Raw genomic sequence first — 24198 nt, 5'->3', positions numbered from 1 at the left:
ACACAACACACCGTTTCACTATGACATCTAGTCATTCTAGCCTTCTCTGTTTTATATGTCCCCTCTGAGAGAGATGCCTGTAATGTGAGTTCAAAGTTCATTAGTGTGCTTCTCAGTACCCAAGCATTCCATGCATTCCATCACTCTCTTTGGTTCCTGACTAGTCAGTCGCTGATGGGAAAGATCTACCTCATCACAAGAATGTAGACCCTGGATTCTGACTGTCCTATGTTCAAAAAAGTCCTTGTATAAAACTCAAGTCTTACAAGTATAGTAACTATGAAAGCGTGTACAGGAAAGAGGGATAACGTGTTGTTTTGGGACTTTAACCTTCCCGTATAAACCTTTAAACAAGGAGTAGTGATTTCATTTTTATGCACTATTGTATGATGGTATGTTCAATCTCTCACAGCAAGTGACCATATGTAAAGCACTGTGCACGTGAAACATTTGCTAAAGCATAGCAGACATTTTTAAACGTCATTATAGATCTTTTACTCCATGGACAGGTATGGCTTTGGCGTATGTGTGCTGTTACACGAGTCCAAAGTTAAACTGTACAATGATGAGAATGAATCCTTCCTCTTTTTTTTCTCCCAGATTAACGGCACAGTGACAGAGAACCTGTCGTTAATAGATGCTAAGAAGCTGATCGAGAGGTCAAAAGGCAAGTTAAAGATGGTGGTGCAGAGAGACGACAGAGCCACGTTGCTCAACATCCCCGATATGGACGACAGCATTCCTTCCTGCAACAACTCCAACCGAGACGGTGAGATGGAGCTCTGTGCGTTCTCTACAGGACGGTAACATCAATCAATCTCGTGTTTTAACAACCTCATATTGATTAACACCGTTTTGTTTAGCTCACAATATGGCATGATATTATGAGGGTGCAATTTCCCAGAGGTACCTGAAAAGGAAAACTTACTACTTAATCCTTTTTCTACTGATTTCTCTCTTTTTTTTAAAAGTTTACTTGTCATGGTTCAATCGCCATATTAAACACCACTTTGCTCTAACAGACATTTCAGAAATTCATTCACTGACATCAGACCATTCCACTCGATCCCATGATCGAGCACGGGGCAGTCGGTCCCGCTCCCCTACCCGGTCTGAGCCCTCGGACCCCTCCCGACACTCACCACGGCAGATCAGCAATGGCAGGTAAAGAAAACACACACACACTACACACACACACACACACACACACACACACACACACACACACACACACACACACACACACACACACACATATATATTACACAATCGTCATGGGAAACACAGTTGTCATACATATCACACAGACACGAACAGCGCTGCAACTCATCATGTTAAATGCATCATGTTAAAGCCCATAAGTGGTTAGTTAGTGTTAATCACCAGCACTTCTAGAGGGCTGTGTATAAATCAATTGATAATGAAGACACAGGATGAATAGAACAGAAATGTGTGGCTCTATAAGCCCAGCAGTGCCATAATGACCTGCTGTAGGGGTCAGAGGTCACAGAGCCAAGCCAGAGGAGAGGATATTGATGCTTTTCCACATCGATGTCCCGTCCCCTGCCCCCCTCCCTATAGGTCACCATATAGTCTCCTTATATACAGTGTCCATAATAACTCATCACAACCTAAAGGAAACCTCCAGCCTGGAATGGGCCAGAGCATCAGTCAGTACAATGATAACTATATATTTGATAAACTGCCTAAATATGAACATTTCCCCCATTTTCCCAGTCATTTGAATGTCTTGTTTCTTTCCTCTGTTGCACAATTTTCTCTTTCCATCTCCTCAGTTGGAGGCTAAAGTAAGTTTGTGTGGAAAGCAGTGGAGAGATGCAGTAACCGGCTTTGACAGACATGTAGTAGTGGCGACTGGCTTGCCTGCATAGCTGCCTGCGTAGCTGACTAAGTAGATAGTCGCTAGACAGAGAAGTAGACCAGTAGATGAGTTGCCTTGACTGAGCGAGGCTTGACAGTTCCTCTCAGATTGGACAGGAGGCTTGGCGCAGTTAGCCGGGCTGACTGTATGTAGTGTGTTGACGCCAGAGGGGCTGGAGGGAGGGATAGAGCTGTGGAAGGAAAGGCTGCTGCTGGTTTGTGATCACACGGCCGGCCTGCCTGCCGTATCACAGCAATTAACCAGGATGAGGATGGATTGCCCAGATGGAGCTCGTGTGTCGAGCGGAAAGGCTCTGAGCCCTGGAGGAGAGGGTCTGTAGAAAGAAAGCCCTGGATTCAAAACGAAACACAACTCAAGTCAAGTGTTCTGCTTCCAACTCTACCATGTCCTCTATGCCCTTTCCTGGTGTGGCTACTTCTGCTGCAGAGCACATGTATGGAGGGTCAGATACCTGAAAAGGCCCTACTCATCTCAGATTCTGCAAGCATTGGTTCTGTCCTTTTTGAATCACAGTGAACAGTCCTATTTATTTGACAGAGAATTCACATAGATTTAGCATCCCGTAGCCCCCTGTAGTTGCTGAGCACTCTGTGTTTGTACCTGTATTTAGCTCCCTCCTCAGTGCTGCTGTAGTGTTTTGTAGACATCCTGATATGATGGCGTTAATGCAGATAAGCAGCTGTACCATTGATCTGAAATGGGAAAACTGACAGCCGGTTGGTTGGTACTTCGTAGCGGTACTGGTCTCTCCTCAATGCTCTGGGTCTAAACCCCAAGCCATGTCAGCCCATATGGAATCAGATGAATGGCAAATCAACAACTCCATGGAAAACTTAGTACCCACTTGAGGCAGTGGAGAAAATTGTGTAATGACTTTAAAGTCAATTCGTCATCAGAGGCTGGAATGAATGCCTGGCTAGATAGATGCTAGAAATCTGGAGGGACCAATTGTTCGTGATTTACAGCTGCCTGTTTGTCACCAAGCCACTCCAGTAACCAATTGCCGTAAATCAGCCCCAATATAACTGTTAACAATACTGTGGAATAACAATTCTTGTCTCAATGCAGGAACGCAGGGGCCTTCTTACACAGAATACTCCCACTGTAAGTGTCACAAAAAGACCCTGCCAGTAGTTGTTGAGACCATCCTAGAGGTTAGGCTAGTACTTAGTTTAGTACTACTGATCTACATCGCTCTTTCTGTCTTGTTTTCTTTCCAGAGTTAGCCTTTAGGTTTGGGGATATTGAATTGGTGTTACTTGTTTTCGTGTACATACATAATGAGTAACATAATATATGTTGTATTCCTGAGCCTTGAACACTTTGTTTTAATGTTGGTAGTCTAGTTCTAAGCCATACTCTGTTTGCGCTTTATGAATGTCAGTCAAGAGGGACTAAATGGTGAGTGTCAGCAGGGATTGGCTATAACCAGACCAGTATGCATGCAGTAGTCATCACACTATGTATTAGCCAGGCAGGAATTTGACACGCTTCCCACAGAGATTTGCCCCAGAATCAGATGGTTCACAGAGTTGAGGTTTTCTCTATAGTTAAATGTTTCTCTTGTCCCTGTGAGAAAACATTCTCTAATATGCAATCAGGTCGTCATTGTAATCAAGACTTGACTAATTTACTTACCTGTATAAATAAAGGTGAAATAAAAAACGTCTTTGTGAGAGTACCTCATTGAACTGTGAAAATGTTAGTTAGCCTCCTGCATTTGGTTTTGTACGGGATTTTCCTCAAATAACAAAATAAAAAATAGCTGTGCAACTGTCCCATTTTAGATGGGTGTTTTGACACGGGTTTGTGGGAATTAAAAAATTAAAGTATCCCTCTTTGCATGATGCAAAACACATTTTATCACAGCAAGATTATTGTGTTGCGATGTCCATTTATACAGTGTAACCTTAGATTGATGCCACAGGAGGAAATAAGAAACAAATTGCAGATTTGTGCTTTGGTCCTTGTGTACTGTTGTGTTTATAAAAGGAGAGCAGATAGAGAAAGGAGGGAGGGAGGCAAGGTAAAAAGGACAGCACTACGTAGGAATTTATGTTTAGTTCATATGTTGCCTCTTAACACCATTCCGCCCAGGACAGGGCAGGGAGGGCACGGGAGATTTAGGACAGGGACAGGGGCGCTGCCAGGACAGGCCAACAGGCCCTCTCTGACTGACGGACGGACGGACAAATAGACAGGCGATTATAGCTTTGTTGAAATTCATCCCTTGGAACGCAGACTGCCCTGCATGTACTGCAGTCCTTTTTAATATCTCTTTATCTCTACATTCCCTAATGCACTCTGAACAATAACCACATTATCTGGAATTCCACTGTTGAATAATTGTAATGGGAGACGTTTGATGGAGTGTTTTCATTTGTTCTCACAAAGACAGGAAATAGAATACTAGAAAGGCAAGGGTCACCATTTCACTTTTCAAGCCAACACGTTTTGGTTTTGCCGTTGTTTTTGTCTTTGGGAAGTGAGTGCATGTTATCCTGTTAAAGTCCTGTGTGAGGGAGTGAGTGAGCGTTGGGTGTAAGATGGTGACACAGTCAGGCTGTAGTGCAGCTTACCGCTTCATTCGTCCCGTGTAAAAAGCTGCTGGACGCTGGCTGGAGTGCTATGCCAGCTTCGGGGTCACGTGACCAGGCTGGAATTCGCCCATTGTTCTAAGAAACAGCCGAGTAGAGCTGCGGAGACGGAGCACGGCATTCACACATCTGATCTGAACACTCAGTGCCTGGCTGCCGTGAGCTGGAGCTGGGACTGGCTCTGGCAGGTATACAGTACTGCTGCTGTGGTTTGGTTAGAAGGTTGAGAAGGGAAATGGAATGAATCATTTATAATGCACACAGTTCTCAATCAAAACATTTTAGAAAAATGTCTGCTTCGGTATGACTGATTTAGTGTTTCTGGTCTCTCTGTGGTTGTTAGTGATACTGTAGGGTTGAGAGGACAGTCTCTAGACCACACAGCTGAAAGCACCTGGAGTCTGCTCTGCTGCTGATGCAGTCAATGCAGAGGTGAAACCGAGGCCAGCAGAGAATATGTCCTGACCCTATTAATATAGTTTGAGAGGAAGACAGCCGTCCTCCTTTTTAACTGCTTATAGTTTTAGCCGTTCTTTAATGTTCCTCATGCCTTATCACTCATTCCACGCTGTGATGTCAGTAACACAGCGCTCTCATAACAACACACACGCTACGTCCCAGGGCTAAAACAGCAGGACCTTCTCCAAGCAGCCTGTGTAGGAAGCTCTGTTATTAGTTTTATAGAACAGAACCCCTCTGTGGAGAGGGTGCAGAGGTCGTGCCACATTGTTTTGTCTCCTATACTTTATATTTTTTAATTAGACTCAGGGTTCATCCATCTACCTTTCTGTTCTCTCTTCATAATTGCTACCATTCTTCATCTCACTGGGTAGGCCTACAAAGAAAATAAGGAACAAACCCCAAATAAATAATCAACTGTTTCTTTTTCTAGCCACAGAAGTCGAGATGAGGAGAGGATTTCCAAGCCCGGGGTGATGTCGACTCCTGTTAAAGGGTCCCAGGAGGCCCTAATCCAGGCCATCAGCGACCAGCCACTGGCCAGAGAAGACAAACTGCCCCCGCTGCCAGGTCAGTCAGGGCCCCTGCTGCCTCCACAGCTGCCTCCACCTGTCTAACTGCCTGAACCAAAACAGGCCTTGACACTCCTCTGTACTGTGCCTATCCCTCTCTGCTTCCCCCTCTCCTCCGCCCTAGATTGGAATGCGCTCTGTACTCCTTGTCCCACATATCAGAAAAGCCCAGTTCATAGTACTCTAGTCCATTCCTCTAATGCAGCCTTTCTTAAAGTATGGGTCGCGACCCAAAGTGGGTCACGGACATGTTAATGGTGGGTTGTGACATGTCAGAGTAAAAACAATATATATATATATATAAATATAAATAGATAGATTATATATATATTTCAAAATATAAATTTCAAAATTTGGTTGTGCATCAAGAGTTTTTCTCTTGTTATGTCAGTTACTGACAGTCACTCAATTAGCCATGTCAGCTACCAATTGTTTTTATTGCTAAGTTAGTCTAGCCAGCTGTCTACAGTAAACTTGTAATCATGAACCAGAGGCTGCTGGGAAGAGCTATAAGAGGATGGGCTCATTGATATGGCTGGAATGGAATACATGGAACAGTATCAAACATGGAAACCACATGTTTGACGCCATTCCAGACATTACAATGAGTCATCCCTCCTATAGTTCCTCCCACCAGCCTCCACTGTCATAAACGAATACCGACCAAACACACAGGGCACGTGACTAGGGGCCCTGACCTCCAGGGGGCCCCCATTTGATTTTGTTAGTCACTCGCACTCAAATATATTAACATGGCATAAGTAATGGCAAAATATATAGAATTGCATGAAAATAGCTTTAAAACTACAAAGATTTCTCTACACACCATGGCAAAAATGTGTAGAATTGCAGGAAATTCAATTTAAAAATTTAAAAATTTCTCTCCAACATGAAGAGGGTGGCCACTAAAATACACTACATGACCAAAAGTATGTGGACACCTGCTCATCGAACATCTCATTGCAAAATCATGGGCATTAATATGGAGTTGGTCCCCCCTTTGCTGCTGTAACAGCCTACACTCTACTGGGAAGGCTTTCCACTAGATGTCGAAACATTGCTGCGGGGACTTGATTCCATTCAGCCACAAAAGCATTAGTGAGGTCGGGCACTGATGTTGGGCGATTAGGCCTGGCTCGCAGTCGGCGTTCCAATTCATCCCAAAGGTGTTCGATGGGGTTAAGGTCAGGGCTCTGTGCAGGCCAGTCAAGTCTTCCCACACACCGATCTTAACAAACCATTTCTGTATGGACCTCGCTTTGTGCACTGGGGCATTGTCATGCTGAAATAGGAAAGGGCCTTCCCCAAACTGTTGCCACAAATTTGAAACCACAGAATCGTCTAGAATATCATGGTATACTGTAGCGTTAATATTTCCCATCACTGGAACTATGGGACCTAGCACGAACCATGAAAAACAGCCCCAGACTATTATTCCTCCTCCACCAAACTTTACAGTCGGCACTATGCATTGAGGCAGTTAGTGTTCTCCTGGCATCCGCCAAACCCAGATTTGTCCTTAGGACTGGCAGATGGAGACGTGTGATTCATCACTCCAGAGAACGTGTTTTCACTGCTCCAGAGTCCAATGGCGGCGAGCTTTTCACCACTCCAGCGGACGCTTGGCATTGCGCTTGGTGATCTTAGGCTTGTGTGTGGCTGCTCGGCCATGGAAACCCATTTCATAAAGCTCCCGTCAAACCGTTCTTGTGCTGACTTTGCTACCAGAGGCAGTTTGGAACTCAGTAGTGCGTGTTGCAACCGCGGACAGACGTTTTTTACGTGCTTCAGCACTCAGTGGTCCCGTTTTGTGAGCTTTTGTGGCCTACCACTTCGCGGCCGAGCCGTTGTTGCTCCTAGATTTTTCCACTTCACAATAACAGCACTTAAAGGTGGCATCCTATGACTGTGCCACATTGAAAATCACTGAGCTCTTCAGTAAGGCCATTCTACTGCCAATGGGGGCCCCTCAAACCAAATCTCGCTTAGGGCCCCCAAAAGGGGTCATGTTTTCATGTGCTTGGGTCCCAGGAAAACAGAGTTTCTCATGAAGCCCTGCTCTAGTGTTACGTAATGTTGACCTATTCCCGTAGCTATTTAACCATAACTCAGATAGTCATCTCTACATTCACATTCCAGGTCAGTGTGTTCACATGTGTGTGTGATCATACTATCAGTATGTGACCGAAGTGTGTGTGTGTTGGTCCTGTAGAACCAAAGCCAGTGTATGCCCAGCCTGGCCAGCCTGATGTGGACCTGCCAGTCAGCCCCTCTGACGCCCCAGTGCCCAGCGCTGGTCATGATGACAGCATCCTCAGGTAACCCTCAGTCCTGTTAAAGCCATGTTATTATTACCATTTATGTCAGTACCATGTTATTTGCTGATTTGTAATCGCTCCATGTAGAACAGTAGTGTCTAGACATCTGTTTGTGTATGATGCCCACTCCCCATGCAGGCCGAGTATGAAGCTGGTGAAGTTTAAGAAGGGGGAGAGTGTTGGCCTGAGGCTGGCCGGAGGGAACGACGTGGGCATATTTGTAGCCGGAGTCCTGGAGGACAGCCCAGCTGCCAAGGAAGGTCTGGAGGAAGGAGACCAGATTCTCAGGGTAAGAAGTCCATCTCATACAGTAACATCTTTACACATTTAATTACTATTAGCGGTTGGGTATGATTGTCACATTTTTGTCAACAAGGCCATTGTAAAGTTTTCTCTTTTGAAAGTGCGCAGGATGTGTGGTTTGACGTGTTCTTTTCCCACAGTAGATAAAGGGTATGTTCTGTACTAGCTGGAGAACATCTGCTGTAGTTCTGGTAACGTTCTCATCGCTGCCCACGCTTACTTTGAAACACTTTGTGAAACTATGTGACTCACTAGCCGGTGGATCAACAATGACCTCTACTGTGTTGTCGCTGGTCATAGTGATGTGAGATAGAAAATGGTGATTACGGTGAATCAGTCTGAGGTCATCGCCTGGCTCTTCTCCTCTCTGTCTTTCCTTTGTTTACTCTGAACCACACAATAGAGGTCGTTGTTGTTGTTCTCAGGCCCTGTCTGAAGTATTGTTGATAGAAGTCCCCTCTGATATCAGAGTTGGATTCTTTTAATCATGTTTATCACTAGCCACACATTTTAATGAAACACACCATGCTTTGTGTTCCTCCCACACCACAGTAAGGGTCAAGATGGTATGTGAGGAGGACTAACTCCTCCTCTTTGCTAGCCTCCCTCCCTGCTGTACAAACACATCTCTAGACTCTGTGCGATTCCCTATGAGTGGGCTTCCAGGATTGTGTCCCAAATGGCACCCTATTTACGATATAGTGCACTACTTTTGACCTCTTCACTATGTAGGGAAAGGTAGTGCACTATAGATAATAGGGTGCCATTTCAGACACAGCCCAGGATGTTGTTTTCCACTGCTGGGCAGAGAGCCTGTGAGTGTTTCCTGGCCTTCACAGTGTGACTAGTTGAGATAAAGACTTGAAGTCTCCTTTCTGAGGAGGATAAAGGTTGTTCTCTATGATTCAACCCCATGTGTTCCTGGTTCAAACGCTGGCTCTGCAGCAGGGTAAATAAACGTGATATTGTGCTGGGGACTGCAGGGGTTGAGGTGGGGAAGTAGACTGGCCTGAACCCTGGAGCGCTGAAAGTCTCTGTTCTTCTCTCTCCCTCCTCTCTGAAGGTAAACAACGTAGACTTTGCTAACATCATCCGAGAGGAGGCTGTGCTGTTCCTCCTAGACCTTCCTAGGGGTGAAGAGGTCACCATTCTGGCCCAGAAGAAGAAGGATGGTGAGTAACATGGGGAAAACAGATGTTAGATAAATGAACGTTACGATCTTGACAGGGTCAGAGAGTGTAAAGGTTTGAGTTTGCACAGAAACACACATTTTAAGTTTACCTGGTTACATGTGAACTGTACACACACTTTCAATTGTATACCTGAACATTTATCCCTACCTAATTTCTTCTTCTACCAGTTTACCGTCGGATAGTGGAGTCGGATGTGGGCGACTCGTTCTACATCCGAACCCACTTTGAGTATGAGAAGGAGTCTCCGTATGGCCTGAGCTTCAACAAGGGAGAGGTGTTCCGTGTAGTGGACACCCTCTACAACGGCAAGCTGGGCTCCTGGCTCGCCATACGCATTGGCAAGAACCACCAGGAGGTGGAGAGAGGCATCATCCCCAACAAGAACAGGTAGAATACAGGAGAGAGGCATCATCCCCAACAAGAACAGGTAGAATACAGGAGAGAGGCATCCTCCCCAACAAGAACAGGTAGAATACAGGAGAGAAACATCATCCCCAACAAGAACAGGTAGAATACAGGAGAGAGACATCATCCACAACAAGAACAGGTAGAATACAGGAGAGAGACATCATCCACAACAAGAACAGGTAGAATACAGGAGAGAGGCATCATCCCCAACAAGAACAGGTAGAATACAGGAGAGAGGCATCCTCCCCAACAAGAACAGGTAGAATACAGGAGAGAAACATCATCCCCAACAAGAACAGGTAGAATACAGGAGAGAGACATCATCCCCAACAAGAACAGGTAGAATACCGGAGAGAGACATCATCCCCAACAAGAACAGGTAGAATACAGGAGAGAGACATCATCCCCAACAAGAACAGGTAGAATACAGTAGAGAGGCATCATCCCCAACAATAACAGGTAGAATAGCGGAGAGAGACATCATCCCCAACAAGAACAGGTAGAATACCGGAGAGAGACATCATCCCCAACAATAACAGGTAGAATACCGGAGAGAGACATCATCCCCAACAAGAACAGGTAGAATAGCGGAGAGAGACATCATCCCCAACAAGAACAGGTAGAATAGCGGAGAGAGACATCATCCCCAACAAGAACAGGTAGAATAGCGGAGAGAGACATCATCCCCAACAATAACAGGTAGAATACCGGAGAGAGACATCATCCCCAACAATAACAGGTAGAATACCGGAGAGAGACATCATCCCCAACAAGAACAGTTAGAGTAGAGTTACAGTCGAGTTCAGCAGAGCCTACTCTGTGGAGAGGAGAGGGTAAGGTAGCTAGAGGGGGGAGGGGGGTCGACGGCATTAGTCAAATAAGACACCAGCAGCCTTGCTGTCGGTGTAGAGATGGTAAACAACAACACTAACACAAGATGATGAACTGGGCTGTGTAAAGTAGGCCACATTAACATCACCCCTAGTCTCAATTACACGGGTGACAACTGTTCTAGTGAGAAGGCATTTGCACTATGAGTCCTGTGAGGGTAGGAGACTATCTATTCGTAATGAAACAGCAGACTGACAGAGTCCCTGTTGGAGTCTAGGTCTGGCCTGACCTACAGCCCCTGGCTATGTTTAGAGAGAGAGAGATTCCACACCATGGGGCAGACAGGGGAACCTCACAGTGCTCCCAACATACCAGAGTGACACCAATATTTGTCACATGCATACACCAACGTAACCATTATACGCGGTGCACCGTGGCTACTCAGCCACGTTGTGTCCCTGGCCATGCCTGTATCCTCTTCAGTCAAATGTTTACTGAATTCTAGGTTATATTAAGGTATAGAAGTATTTCAGACTAGAATAGAGGTGGCCTCCCGAGTGGTGCAGTGGTCTAAGGCACTGCATCGCAGTACTAGCTGTGCTGCTAGAGATCCTGGTTTGAGTCCATGTACTTGTCCCATCGCGTTCTAGCGACACCTGTGGCGGGCCGGGTGCAGTGCACGCTGACACGGTCGCCAGGTGTACGGTGTTTCCTCCGACACATTGGTGCGGCTGACTTCCGGGTTAAGTGGGCAGTGTGTCAAGAAGCAGTGCTGCTTGGCGGGGGTCGTGTTTCGGAGGACGCATGACTCTCGACCTTCGCCTCTCCCGAGTCCGTACGGGAGTTGCAGCGATGGGACAAGACTGTAACTAGCTATTGGATACCACGAAATTGGGGAGAAAATAAATAAATAAGAATAGAGGTAAGTTGTATAGAATAACAGGGCTGTAAATGAGACATTGCACGAACTGCACGAATTAAAAATAAACTGAGGCCATGTTGGCAGTTTCCATTGAAATCCAATCATTGAATCCATTTCCTGTTGCCTGACACCACTCTATTCCCCCTCCCACAGGGCAGAGCAGTTGTCCAGTGTGCAGTACACCCTCCCCAAAACGCCAGGGGGCGACAGGGCTGACTTCTGGAGGTTCCGTGGTCTGCGGACCTCCAAGAGGAACCTGAGGAAGAGCAGAGAGGACCTGTCTGCCCAGCCGGTCCAGACCAAGTTCCCTGCCTATGAGAGGGTGGTGCTGAGAGAGGGTAGGTGATCTCCAGAGCAGGGTCCATGAATACGTCACAATACCTAAACTAGCTTACCACTGAGAATGCTTTCCCAGTACATTGCTTCATTCTAAAAGGTATGCTAGTGTGGAAATTGGAATGCAGCCATGTGTTTGCCTACAAATTCGGCCTTGAGAGGTGTTGATACTGTCAAATATGGTGTTTTGTATCTTCTGTTATCCAGCTGGGTTCCTGAGGCCTGTGGTGATATTTGGGTCCATCGCAGACGTGGCAAGAGAGAAGCTGGCCAGAGAGGAGCCTGACTTGTTTGAGCTTGCCAGTGAGTAGCCTTTAGCTAGCCATTAGTAGCCATCTCACTGTCTGTCTCAGCCGTGTCACACACACACACACACACACACACACACACACACACACACACACACACACACACACACACACACACACACACACACACACACACACAGCTGGAGTAACACAGTACTTAGAGCAGCTCTGTGTTAGAGACTAGAGGGCGCCGTCATCTGCCTACTCCAGGTCCATTTGAGGGAATAGCTAGCATCTTTAGCATGTAGTGTTCATTCTAACACCCCCGACATTATTGAATTTCAATTTTCCTAAGTGCACTACTCCAAAATCCACATATAAAGTGATTCCAGCCCTGGAAGTATTTTGCGTAACCTATATCTCTGTAAACCTTGTATTTTCTTTTCAGAAACACAGCAACATGAAGGAGTGGAAAGTATGTCATGAAGTGCATCAACTTGTTTGTATCAGTGCTAATTCATGCTAGTTAGTTAGGTGGTAGCCTACCCTCTGTACCGTAGATGTGTTTTCTGTAGTTGGTAATGTATGGCCTGATTCAGCCTGTAGGGAGGTTGTGGAATGACTGAATATAGCTAGTTATAGCGCATGTACCCATGGCACAGTCAATATCCTATAGATAATAAGCTGCATACATAACCGTACTAGTCTTCATTATTAATTCCCAAGCTCCTAATGTCTGTGTGTGGATTACACCATAATCTGTACTTAAAATTTCAACTTTTACATTTGATTGGAGACAATGCCTTATGACATTGGTGTGTTTATGACTGAAATTGTAAGGGCTAGTGATGTTAGCACTCTGCAATCTAGAATGCTGCTTTTGTAGGGTTGAGTGGTGAAAGATAAGAGGCCATTTCTGCGCCAGATCCTGTGATAATAGTGTTGAGATCTGAGTAGTGAAACTGCACCCTGGCCTCTCAAAGGGTCATTACCTTATGGTGACAGATAAGGCCAGGCTAGCCATGTTTAAATAATTAACCTTTTTAGAACATCCCTGCTTAACTCCCCTGACTTTTATATCCATTTTTAAATTTGAATCATGAATCTATTTGAAATGATTCCCTATCTTCTTGAATGTGCATTATCCCACTTCAATGCTTTTCACACATGTAACACATTTCCTGCATTGCGGATTATACTATACTGTGATGTCTGTAGTTGCACGTGCACATTCATAATGACACTACCTATATTTTATGTTTTGAAATGTGCTTAAGGCATATTGCATGCATTAGGGTGAAGGTAATGAGCCAAGATGTATAGTGAGCTCTGCAGTAATATGACACGGTAACATTGTCCCTTCTCCCCCTCTGCAGAGAGTGAGCCCAAAGACGCAGGAAAAGACCAGCGCAGCTCCGGGATCATTCGCCTCCACACCATTAAACAGATCATTGACCGGGTGAGTGAGACTACTTACTACACGGATACGCATGCACACACACACGCATGCACTCACAGACAGATCCCCTCTTAAAGCGCATATAGTACACACACATCCATAGGTAGACTCATCCATGGCTCACTACTGCTCTCTGGTGTTCATGGAATTATGAATGTTTTTATTTGAACAATATATGAACAATATAGTCTAAAACAGCAGTCTGAGCAAACCTTTTAGTGTTAGTATTTAGATCAAATATGAATTATTTATTTATGGGGGGTGTCCTTAGGACCGGCATGCTGTGCTGGACATCACCCCTAACGCTGTGGACCGTCTGAACTACGCCCAGTGGTACCCCATCGTGGTGTTCCTCAACCCGGACAGCAAGCAGGGCGTCAAGACCATGAGAACCAGGCTGTGCCCCGAGTCCAGGAAGTCAGCCAGGAAACTCTATGAGAGAGCCCTCAAACTGAGGAAGAACAACCACCACCTCTTCACCAGTGAGTTTCTATGGGAGGGAGGGGAAGAGAGAAATGGTGAGTGGAAGGTAGGGGGAAAAATGTATCTCAGAGGGAGATGGAGTTGTCAGGAGTGAGAGAGGCTAGGGCTGTGTGCTGTACTGTAGTGTGGACCAGGGGCGCAACTTTGGTTTTAATCCAGTCGGATTAACACTCCAAACAGCCTACCCGACCGCTCTAAGGCGTCCGCATGGTCCTAAAGCACCTCTGGGAGACCCCAGGAGAGCAGAGAGCACAGACAGCCTCTCCTTTCCCATCCATGTTGAGTTACTCCCTTATTCCACATGGGTCTGTAGATGAAGCACTGCCTGGTATTTTTAGAACAAGCCTAGAGAGAGAGAACAACAGAGAAGTGTCACCTGTGGTATTTGTGTAAGGTCAAACAGATTGACACCTGCCAGGCAGCGCTATAGACATTGAGTGTTGTTGAACTCATGACAGCTCATAGTTACAACAGTGGTAATATAATGCTTACACACCGCAACAACTTTGGGATGATACAAGCAGTCATACTAGAAATAAGCTTTTTCCCTCATGTATAGTAATAATAAATCATCAATATCTGAATCAATGATAGTTAGACATATCAATTACTTACTAGTTCAGGGCCCGGTTTTCCCAAAGCATCTTAAGGTTAAGTTCATCGTTAGAACCTTCGTAGGAGCATCGTTAAATCGCCCAAGCTGTTTCCCCCAAACCATCATTAACGTTGCACTTGAAAACACTCGTAATCTAACGCCTGCCACAGACCACTCGTAGAACAGCTAAGTGCGTTGCTTTTTTTTGCCCTCCCACGTCACTTTATACACAGAAGATCTTCGATAAACATAGAATCACATGCTTTATCCGTCTCTCTGTGACCACAGATAACTTAAGAACAAAGTTGACTACAAATACAAAAGTTGCCAATGTCTTTGCAATTGATACAAACAAGTGACGTATAAAAAGATGATTCCAATGAAAATCAAGATGACTGCATTCAAATATTAACAGTAGGCTATAGGCCTATTTCAATCATATTGAAATACATTTCATGTTCAATCAATTGAGTTCTGTTTTGCTACTTGTAGGGTACTGTCTGTAATTTGTCTCATATACACTGAGTATACCAAACAAATATACCAAACAAATATCTCTCTAGTCTCGGAGCTAATCCGTCGTCAGTATTTTTGACATAATTAGAATGGTGAGATTTTAATGGAGGAAGCTGATCCTAGATCAGCACTTCCTTTCTTTTGATCCTATCAGTATCGACACATGCTCCAACGGCACGATACGTGACCATTCTCTCTGCGTGGTGTTTTCAACGTTCTATTGCTATCGGGAAACCGGGCTCTGATGTGTTAATCGTGATGGTTATTCATGAGGTTGTGAGAACAGATTTTCACAGTGATTATGAGAATTGTGTTATCGGTTCTCTGTATTCATTTGAGTGGTGCTTTGTCTCTGCTTCTTCTCTCTATCCTTCCCAAGCCACCATTAACATGAATAATATGAATGACGGGTGGTACGGTGCCCTGAAGGAGACCATTCAACAGCAGCAGAACCAGCTGGTGTGGGTTTCAGAGGGAAAGGTAGGATACTCAGCGCCGAGACTAATATCATCAAACACTTAACAACACATTTCATTTGAATGAAAATGTTGTATTCAAAATTAATGTCAGACAATTTTAATATACAATGTATTTTGTGCATTAATACGTTTTTCTTTGCCATTAATTTCTCTGTCTCTCCTCACTGTAATGTTGCTGCTTCTGCTCTTTCTTTATCTCCCTTCCCCCTGTCCCCCTCCCTCCCTCTCTCCCCTGCTGGCCTCCTGTCGTGTCTCCCCAGGCGGACGGTGCTCCAGATGATGACATGGATCTGCATGATGACCGTCTGTCGTACCTGTCGGCTCCGGGCAGTGAGTACTCCATGTACAGCACGGACAGCCGCCACACCTCCGACTACGAGGACACGGACACAGAGGGCGGGGCCTACACCGACCAGGAACTAGACGAGACGCTGAACGACGAGGTGGGCCTGCCCACTGAGCCCGCCATCACCCGCTCCTCGGAGCCCGTCCGAGAGGACCCGCCAGTCATCCAGGAGCCCCTGAGGTACGGCGGGTACCAGCACACAGTGCAGCCCGACCCCCTGAACCGGATCGACCCAGCCGGGTTCAAGGCACCAGTGGCCCAGCAGGTACCGTTTATGAGAGCCGTGCATCTGCCCTGTTGTCTCGAATCCGTGGTGTGCGTGAGGAGAGTGTTCTGGCGCCGCTATTGAAGCAGTGTTTTAAAACAGTATTATCTACTAACACAAAACAAAGAAAAACAAAAAAGATGGAAAGAAAATTTGTATCCACTTAAGTATTTATTCACTATCGTTGTTTGTGTTTTTTTTATTTTTGAAGAAAAAAAGATAAAAAAGCAAGAATAAGCTTGACTGTTATAATCAGTATTCACGACCTGCGTTAGTGTGACTGTTATAATCAGTATTCACGACCTGCGTTAGTGTGACTGTTATAATCAGTATTCACAACCTGTGTTAGTGTGACTGTTATAATCAGTATTCACGACCTGTGTTAGTGTGACTGTTATAATCAGTATTCACGACCTGCGTTAGTGTGACTGTTATAATCAGTATTCACGACCTGTGTTAGTGTGACTGTTATAATCAGTATTCACGACCTGCGTTAGTGTGACTGTTATAATCAGTATTCACGACCTGCGTTAGTGTGACTGTTATAATCAGTATTCACGACCTGTGTTAGTGTGACTGTTATAATCAGTATTCACGACCTGCGTTAGTGTGACTGTTATAATCAGTATTCACGACCTGCGTTAGTTAGTGTGACTGTTATAATCAGTATTCACGACCTGCGTTAGTGTGACTGTTATAATCAGTATTCACGACCTGCGTTAGTGTGACTGTTATAATCAGTATTCACGACCTGCGTTAGTGTGACTGTTGTAATCAGTATTCACGACCTGTGTTAGTGTGACTGTTATAATCAGTATTCACGACCTGCGTTAGTGTGACTGTTATAATCAGTATTCACGACCTGCGTTAGTGTGACTGTTATAATCAGTATTCACGACCTGTGTTAGTGTGACTGTTATAATCAGTATTCACGACCTGCGTTAGTGTGACTGTTATAATCAGTATTCACGACCTGCGTTAGTGTGACTGTTATAATCAGTATTCACGACCTGCGTTAGTTAGTGTGACTGTTATAATCAGTATTCACGACCTGCGTTAGTGTGACTGTTATAATCAGTATTCACGACCTGCGTTAGTGTGACTGTTATAATCAGTATTCACGACCTGTGTTAGTGTGACTGTTATAATCAGTATTCACGACCTGCGTTAGTGTGACTGTTATAATCAGTATTCACGACCTGTGTTAGTGTGACTGTTATAATCAGTATTCACGACCTGCGTTAGTGTGACTGTTATAATCAGTATTCACGACCTGCGTTAGTGTGACTGTTATAATCAGTATTCACGACCTGTGTTAAGTGTGACTGTTTTTGTTGATGTCTATGTTCTCACTGAGGAGAAGAAGTTTTCTGTCTGTCAAGTGTCTGTATCGGTACCCACCTATGTGCTCTTCCTAGTTTCACTTGTGATTTGGACTGATACCGTGATACCAGAAAGTATTATGTGCATGTTGGAAATGTCAGTGTTAACCACGTATTGCTGTAAATGTATTTATCTGGGTCAATTCGGCCGTTATGATATCCACGAAAAGTTTGTCTTCTGATGTGTAAAAGAGAAAAAAAGAAAAAGGAAACATTGTACTGTAATCTAGAATTAAAGTCCAATCAGACTACATTAACAACAGAAACTTTGTCCTGTTACGAATTCTTACGTGGCAGATTGATCATCTAAAGCCATCAGTTGAATTTGGTCCGAGGATGGTGAGTTACTGAGTGTGTCGGTGGAGGAGGTACAGAGCAGGCTGTGTTACGCTGTAACGTTAACATTAGTGAGGGTGTATCTCCCTCGTGCAGTAGCACCGTGTATTAAACGTTTCTGAACCACTTCACAGAATGAGAAAGCAGAGGCTGTTCCGGCCACCATGCCTATCCTCCCCCAGCAGCCTGAGCAGCCTGTGTTACTGGCTGAGACAGAGGCAGCGCCCACTGCTGTCAACAACACTGTAAATGGTGTAGCGGGTTTGAGCCATGGTTTAAGCCTTGGCCCTATCGCTGCTCCCCAGAGCAAACCCAAGCCAGGCCCCGGCCCCGAGGCTGACAGGCTTAGGATGCCCACCCCTGATCTAGCTCAGCCCCTGGCCCCGGCCCCAACGCTCGAACCCGAACCCCTACAATCCGGACCGCCCAGTTCAGAACCACAGGTACCCATCATCTGGACATGGCCTGGCCCGTCCGACCCCGCTGTCGGTCTGCTGTGGCCTGTCGCTGCCTGCCTGTGTACCGCCCGCCACGCTTTCCTTTCACTCTTGCATGCCTGCCCGCTGTCCACTGTGTGCTTCTGAGAGAGAGAGAGACTGTGTATGTCTGAGCACTCGTAAACAACAGTGGGCTTCTTGGAGGAGAATATAGACTGATTGCTGCATTGGTGTGGTACCTATATAGAGAAGAGCAGCGAAGAACCTGAGGCTCTCACTGTTGCTTACCCTCTTTGCATGGCTACAACATGTTTCAGTTGGTTTCTCTTCTGTTTAAACATAGCAGTAGGACTGATGATAGTGGTGTACTGGTTGATGCAGACTGAATGGGCCATTTTAATTATTTCGATTTATTTGGTGACATTCTCTTCAAGTTATCAATCAGTATTTTGGATATTTTATTAGACATTTTATTCCCTGAATTTGAAATGTAGCCATTCCGCTCCAACTGTGGAGTATACATTTTATGGATTTTAAACATCCCATGAAGTTAATGTAAATAATGACTTGTTTGTTCAATGGCTACTTTTCAAATGCCATGGTTTTTAATAGGGTTTACATTGTGTGGGGGACATGCAGTAATTTCATTTGGCTTCTAATGTTATCAAGATCAAGTTTTTATTTTGTTTTGTATCTACTTTGTTAGTTTTGTTTTTGGGTTGCTGTTTAAACTAAAGTGGTATGTTGCATATATATTGAGATCTCCTGTGTGTATTGGCTGCTCTGATCTGACATTCAGACCTGCATTCTGTTTGACCTGACCTTTAACCCCTACCTCTGAGTGTCTCTATTTCAGGTCTCCCTGCTTCCTCTCTCTGCTTCCTCCTTCAGCCATTATTAATCTTCTGTTTTAATATTCTACGTTGCCTTCTGTTACTTGATTCTTATATTTATAAGAACATTTATTTATTGGATGTGTGCTACTGGTTGCTCTTGTCCAATTACTCACAATATGTTCCTTCCATTGTTTATTTCCTCAGATGTACAAGAAGGATCCCTACCTGGAGGAGCCAGTCAGAGTGAACCATGGTGGTGTAAAGCCATCTCCGGCGATGGGGCCGCCCATGACCTACGAGTCCCAGCCTCCGTATCAGGACCAACACCCGTACAGAGATTACGATCACCCTCCCAACCGCTACGACGGGGGTGGCTACCTGGAACCAAAGTATCGTAACTTCGACTCTCAACTGCACCACGAGAAAAACGTGCCTCACTACGATGACCAGTGGCCTCCCTACAACCAGCAGACCTCTGGCCCACCACCCCACCAGCAGCAGCACCCCCCTGGGCCTGGCTACGACCCCCGGCTGTCCTACGAAGACGGACCCGAGCAAGACTACAGCCCCCCTCAGCCGCGCTATGATGAGACCCCGCTGGGCTACAACGGACGACCTCGCTACGGCAAGCCAGCAGGACCAGGACCCATCCGCTACGATGAGCCTCCTCCATCCGTCCCAGGGGGCTACGCTCCTCTACGTTACGACCAGGAGCCTCACCCGTATCCCCCTGCAACACGCTCTCCAGAGCCCCCTAAACAATACTACCAGGGGGAGCCTGCCCAGCGGCCAGGACCTGAGCCTGCCTACAACCAGGCACCACCTCAGCATCGAGGCTACAAGCCCCCGCCCCAACAGTATGAACCCATCATGAACTTTGACGCCCCCGTGCCCGCACCCAAACCACAACCAGAGGCTCTCCGTCCCTCACCTGGGGACACGGTGATCACTACAGCCCCCAATCCCCTTCCCCCTCCCCCCAGAGTGGAGCTGGAGGACGACCCGGCCATAAGGGCCCAGTCGGTGCTGTCCAGGGTCAAGATGTTTGAGAACAAGCGCTCTGTGTCTGTGGACCGAGCCAAGGAGGCAGGAGACACCGTCGGGCTCAGGGTAAGCATCTGGAAAACACCTCACTCTTGTGCACGTATGTAATGCTCAGTGCTTGACTTGGGCACGAGCTCAAATGCTCTACTGCCTGAGCTCCTGTTCCTCTTATAGAATATTAGCTCAAAAGTATTGGGGAGCTCCTGCACCTAAATGCAAACAGTACCGGCACATAAAATGAGTACCAGAACCTATTTCAGTCCAAGTTAAGCACTGGTAATGCTCACAGGGTTACCTGACCCTGACCTCTACTAATTATATTTCATTGGTCCTTGTGATGTCCGTAAAGGTTTACTTTTCCAGGAATTTTATTTGCAGTTCTATCTTGCTCCCACAGTCAGCGGATCTGCCCACCAAACCAGGCACGTGCATTCCTAAAGCCAACTCGCTCAGCAATCTGGACCAGGAGAAGTCGTTCAGGTAATGGGTCATAATGGAGTACAGCACTGAGCCCCCCCACCACACACACACTACATCACACCACAGAACAGCTGCTGCTTTATCTCTGAGGGCCAGATGTGTCTGTTAGGGCTGTCAGGTGATCCACTCTGAAGTGGATCATAGGGCTTAGAAAGGTAAATGACTTTTGAAGATATGATATGAATATGACGGTGTACTGTATTGTATGGCTGCCGTGTTGGGTGCTCTGACCCAACTTAGCTATTATTTAGCCGTTTATCTACGTTGTTTGCACTAAATGTCTCCGCTATCATTACATATGATCAACAAATACTTTTGAACATCAGACCGGCTGTTACTTAACTCAATTCTGGGTTCAACTACTTGTTTGGCTCATCTGCCCTGGGCTCTTTGTGTACTTCCAACCAAATCTTCGGGCTACCCAAGAGGAAACGCCGGAGAAAAGGAGGCAGGAGAGTGGCCGTCCTGGCGAGCCGAAGGAAAACCAGCCACCAGTTCCCTTCATTCTATTGGCCACTTGATAATAAGATGGATGACCTCTGATCGCAGATTTGTGATCAGCGGGACTCTCGTAACTGCAATATCCTCTGTTTTTCTGGAACATGGCTTTCAGACAAGATACTTGATGGATTCTCCATTCACCGAGCGGACAGGATATCGGATTCAGGGAAATCCAGAGTGGGAGGGGTAAGTCTCTTCATCAGCAGCAAATGTTGTGCAGACTCTAGCGCAGTGGAAGGGAGTTTCGTCCTATTGTTCACGTCTTGAAATACCTGATGGTCAAATGCTGACCTTTTTACCTCCCGAGAGACTTTTCATCTGTTATTGTGACTGGTGTATATATTCCACATCAGGACAACAACAACAAGCTGGCACTTGATGAACTGTACGAGGCTATAAAGAAGCAGGAAACCATGCACCCAGATGCTGCTTTTCTTGTTTCCGGTGATTTTAATTCCGCGCCACTCCTGCTTCCTGTTTACAAACAAAAGCTCAAACAGGAAGGAAGACCCATGATGTGCTCCATAGAAAATGGTCTACCGGAGCAGAAGCTATTCTACAGGACTGCTTTGCTAGCGCTGACTGGAATATGTTAATCAGGAAATGCATCGCTGACATCGTCCCCACAGTGAAGGTTTGCTGCTTCCCCAAACTAAAGCCCTGAAATAACACTGAGGTGCGTGCTAAGCTAAAAGACAAAGCTACTGCTCACAGGGCTATGGCTGAGGACACGAATGCGTAGAAGAAGTCCCGCTACGACCTCTGCAGAGCTATCGAACAAGCAAAAGGGTAAGATCTGAACAAGGTGGAATCCTATTATATCGGTTACAGTACATTTTGGACTACAAAGGAAGCCCTAGCCGTGATCTGCCTAACGATGTCTCTCTACCAGACAATCTCAATGCCTTTTATGCATGCCTCGACAAAAACAACACAGAGCCCAGCATGAGGGCCCCCGTTGAGCCAGAGGACTGGGTGATCTCTCTCTGAGGCTGACATGAGTAAGGTTTTTAAGTAGGTCAACACTCGTAAGGCCGCAGGGCCAGACGGTATTCCAGGGTGTGTCCTCGGGGCATGTGCAGAAAAGCTGGCAGGCGTCTTCAGACATTTTCAACCTCTCCTTGTCCCAGTCTGTAATCCCCACGTTTCAAGCTGACTACCATCATTCCTGTTCATCAAAACTCTAAGGCATCCTGCCACATTAACTACCGTCCTGTAGCACTCACATCATGCTAACATGACCCCTGTGATCCTTGAGCCAGGAGAGATCCAGGAGAGGCGCTTGAGTAAATTAAGTAATGAAGTGCTTTGAAAGGTTGGTCATGGCACACATGAACTCCATCATCCCAGATAGCCTGGACCCACTCCAATTTGCACACCACCCCAACAGATCCATAGATGACGCAATATCAATTGCACGCCACACTGCCCTTTCCCACCTGGACAAAAGGAACACCTATGTGAGAATGCTGTTCATTGACTATAGCTCAGCGTTCAACACCATAGTGCCCACAAAGTTGGTCACCAAGCTCGGGACCCTGGGATGGAACACCTTCCTCTGTAACTGGATCCTGGTCTTCCTGATGGTCGACCCCAGGTGGTAAGAGTAGGCAACAACACCTCTGTCACGCTGACCCTACAACAACGGGGCCCCCACGGGTGTGTGGTTAGCCCCCTCTACTCCCAGTTCACCCACGACTGCGGCCACACACGACTTCAACTCCATCAAGTTTGCTGATGACACGTGATGGTAGGCCTGATCACAAATGATGATGAGACGGGAGGAGGTCAGAGACCTCGCAGTGTGGTGCCAGGACAACAACCTCTCCCTCAACGTCAGCAAGACCAACAAGCTGATCTTGGACTACAGGAAACAGGGGCGGGTGCACACCATCATCCACATCGACGGGGCCGCAGTGCAGGGTCAAGAGCTTCAAGTTCCTCTGTGTCCACATCACTGAGGACTTAACATGGGCCTCTCACACCAGCACAATTGTGAAGAAGGCACGGCAGTGCCTCTTATCCCTCAGGAGGCTGAAACGATTTGGCATGGCCCCTCAGATCCTTAGGAACTTTTACAGCTGCACCATCAAGAGCATTCTGACTGGTTGTATCACCGTCTGGTATGGCAACTGCACCGCCCTCGACCTGAAAGCCCTACATAGGGAGATGAGGACGTCCCAACGCATCACTGGGGGTGAGCTCCCAGCCATTCAGGACGTACATTCCAGGGTGTGTCTGAGAACTGTTCTCCATACTCCCGTCCGGCAGGTGGTACAGTTGCATCAAGGCTCAGACCAACAGAATCCTAAACCATGGGTTCTCAAAGATTTTGGGGCCGGGTACCCCGTTTGTGATAGCAAATTCATCAGGGACCTCCTCATAATCAGAACACAACTTGAGTTAAATAAAAATAGCATATATGGAGTTTTACCATGACTTTGTGTCCATGGCCGGACTAGCCAAATCTTGGGCCGTGGGAAGGAACATTTTAAGGACTCGCCACTTGGCATTGGAGAGAAAAAATTTCAGTTTTCAAGCAAATGTCCTGCAATTCTACACATTTTGTCATGGAGTAGAGAAATGTTTTGTTGTGACTATAAAGCTAATATCCTGCAATTCAACCAATTTTGCAATGCGGCAGAGAGAACCTTGCCATTTTAAAGCTTAAACCTCTTATGGCTGCAAGCCCGAGGTCGGTACACCTATGACAACATCCCCCACCCCCCCCACACTGATTAGCATCGCTAGCATAGCGTCACAATTAAATAGTAGCATCTAAATATCATTAAATCACAAGTCCAAGACACCAAATGAAAGATACAGATCTTGTGAATAAAGCCACCATTTCAGATTTTTAAAATGTTTTACAGGGAAGACAAAATATGTAAATCTATTAGCTAACCACGTTAGCAAAAGACACCATTTTTCTTTGTCCACCATTTTTTC

General features: G+C 46.0%; 1 protein-coding gene across 8 annotated transcripts in view; it reads left to right on the top strand.

Annotated features, from left to right (window-relative positions):
* The window catches only part of LOC120025359 (tight junction protein ZO-1-like), an 83584-nt gene that overhangs the window by 41800 nt on the left and 17586 nt on the right, over nt 1–24198 (top strand). For 7 of the 8 annotated variants that reach the window (XM_038969902.1, XM_038969901.1, XM_038969897.1 and 4 more), the window contains exons 7-22: nt 601–769; nt 1023–1164; nt 5393–5529; nt 7744–7849; nt 7988–8138; nt 9216–9324; nt 9513–9732; nt 11660–11844; nt 12050–12145; nt 13467–13549; nt 13821–14031; nt 15523–15623; nt 15883–16233; nt 18086–18394; nt 19429–20334; nt 20666–20748. In XM_038969902.1, the coding sequence (XP_038825830.1) occupies nt 601–769; nt 1023–1164; nt 5393–5529; nt 7744–7849; nt 7988–8138; nt 9216–9324; nt 9513–9732; nt 11660–11844; nt 12050–12145; nt 13467–13549; nt 13821–14031; nt 15523–15623; nt 15883–16233; nt 18086–18394; nt 19429–20334; nt 20666–20748 (3359 nt within the window). Of the gene's footprint in view, nt 1–600; nt 770–1022; nt 1165–5392; nt 5530–7743; nt 7850–7987; nt 8139–9215; nt 9325–9512; nt 9733–9943; nt 9973–11659; nt 11845–12049; nt 12146–13466; nt 13550–13820; nt 14032–15522; nt 15624–15882; nt 16234–18085; nt 18395–19428; nt 20335–20665; nt 20749–24198 lie in introns of all 8 variants that reach the window. The other variant, XM_038969896.1, reaches the window with a different exon arrangement.

The sequence above is a fragment of the Salvelinus namaycush genome, chromosome 30 (assembly GCF_016432855.1).
Source record: "Salvelinus namaycush isolate Seneca chromosome 30, SaNama_1.0, whole genome shotgun sequence".
Taxonomy (NCBI): domain Eukaryota; kingdom Metazoa; phylum Chordata; class Actinopteri; order Salmoniformes; family Salmonidae; genus Salvelinus; species Salvelinus namaycush.
The sequence above is the reverse complement of the archived record's forward strand: the minus strand, read 5'-3'. Positions and strand labels throughout refer to the sequence as shown.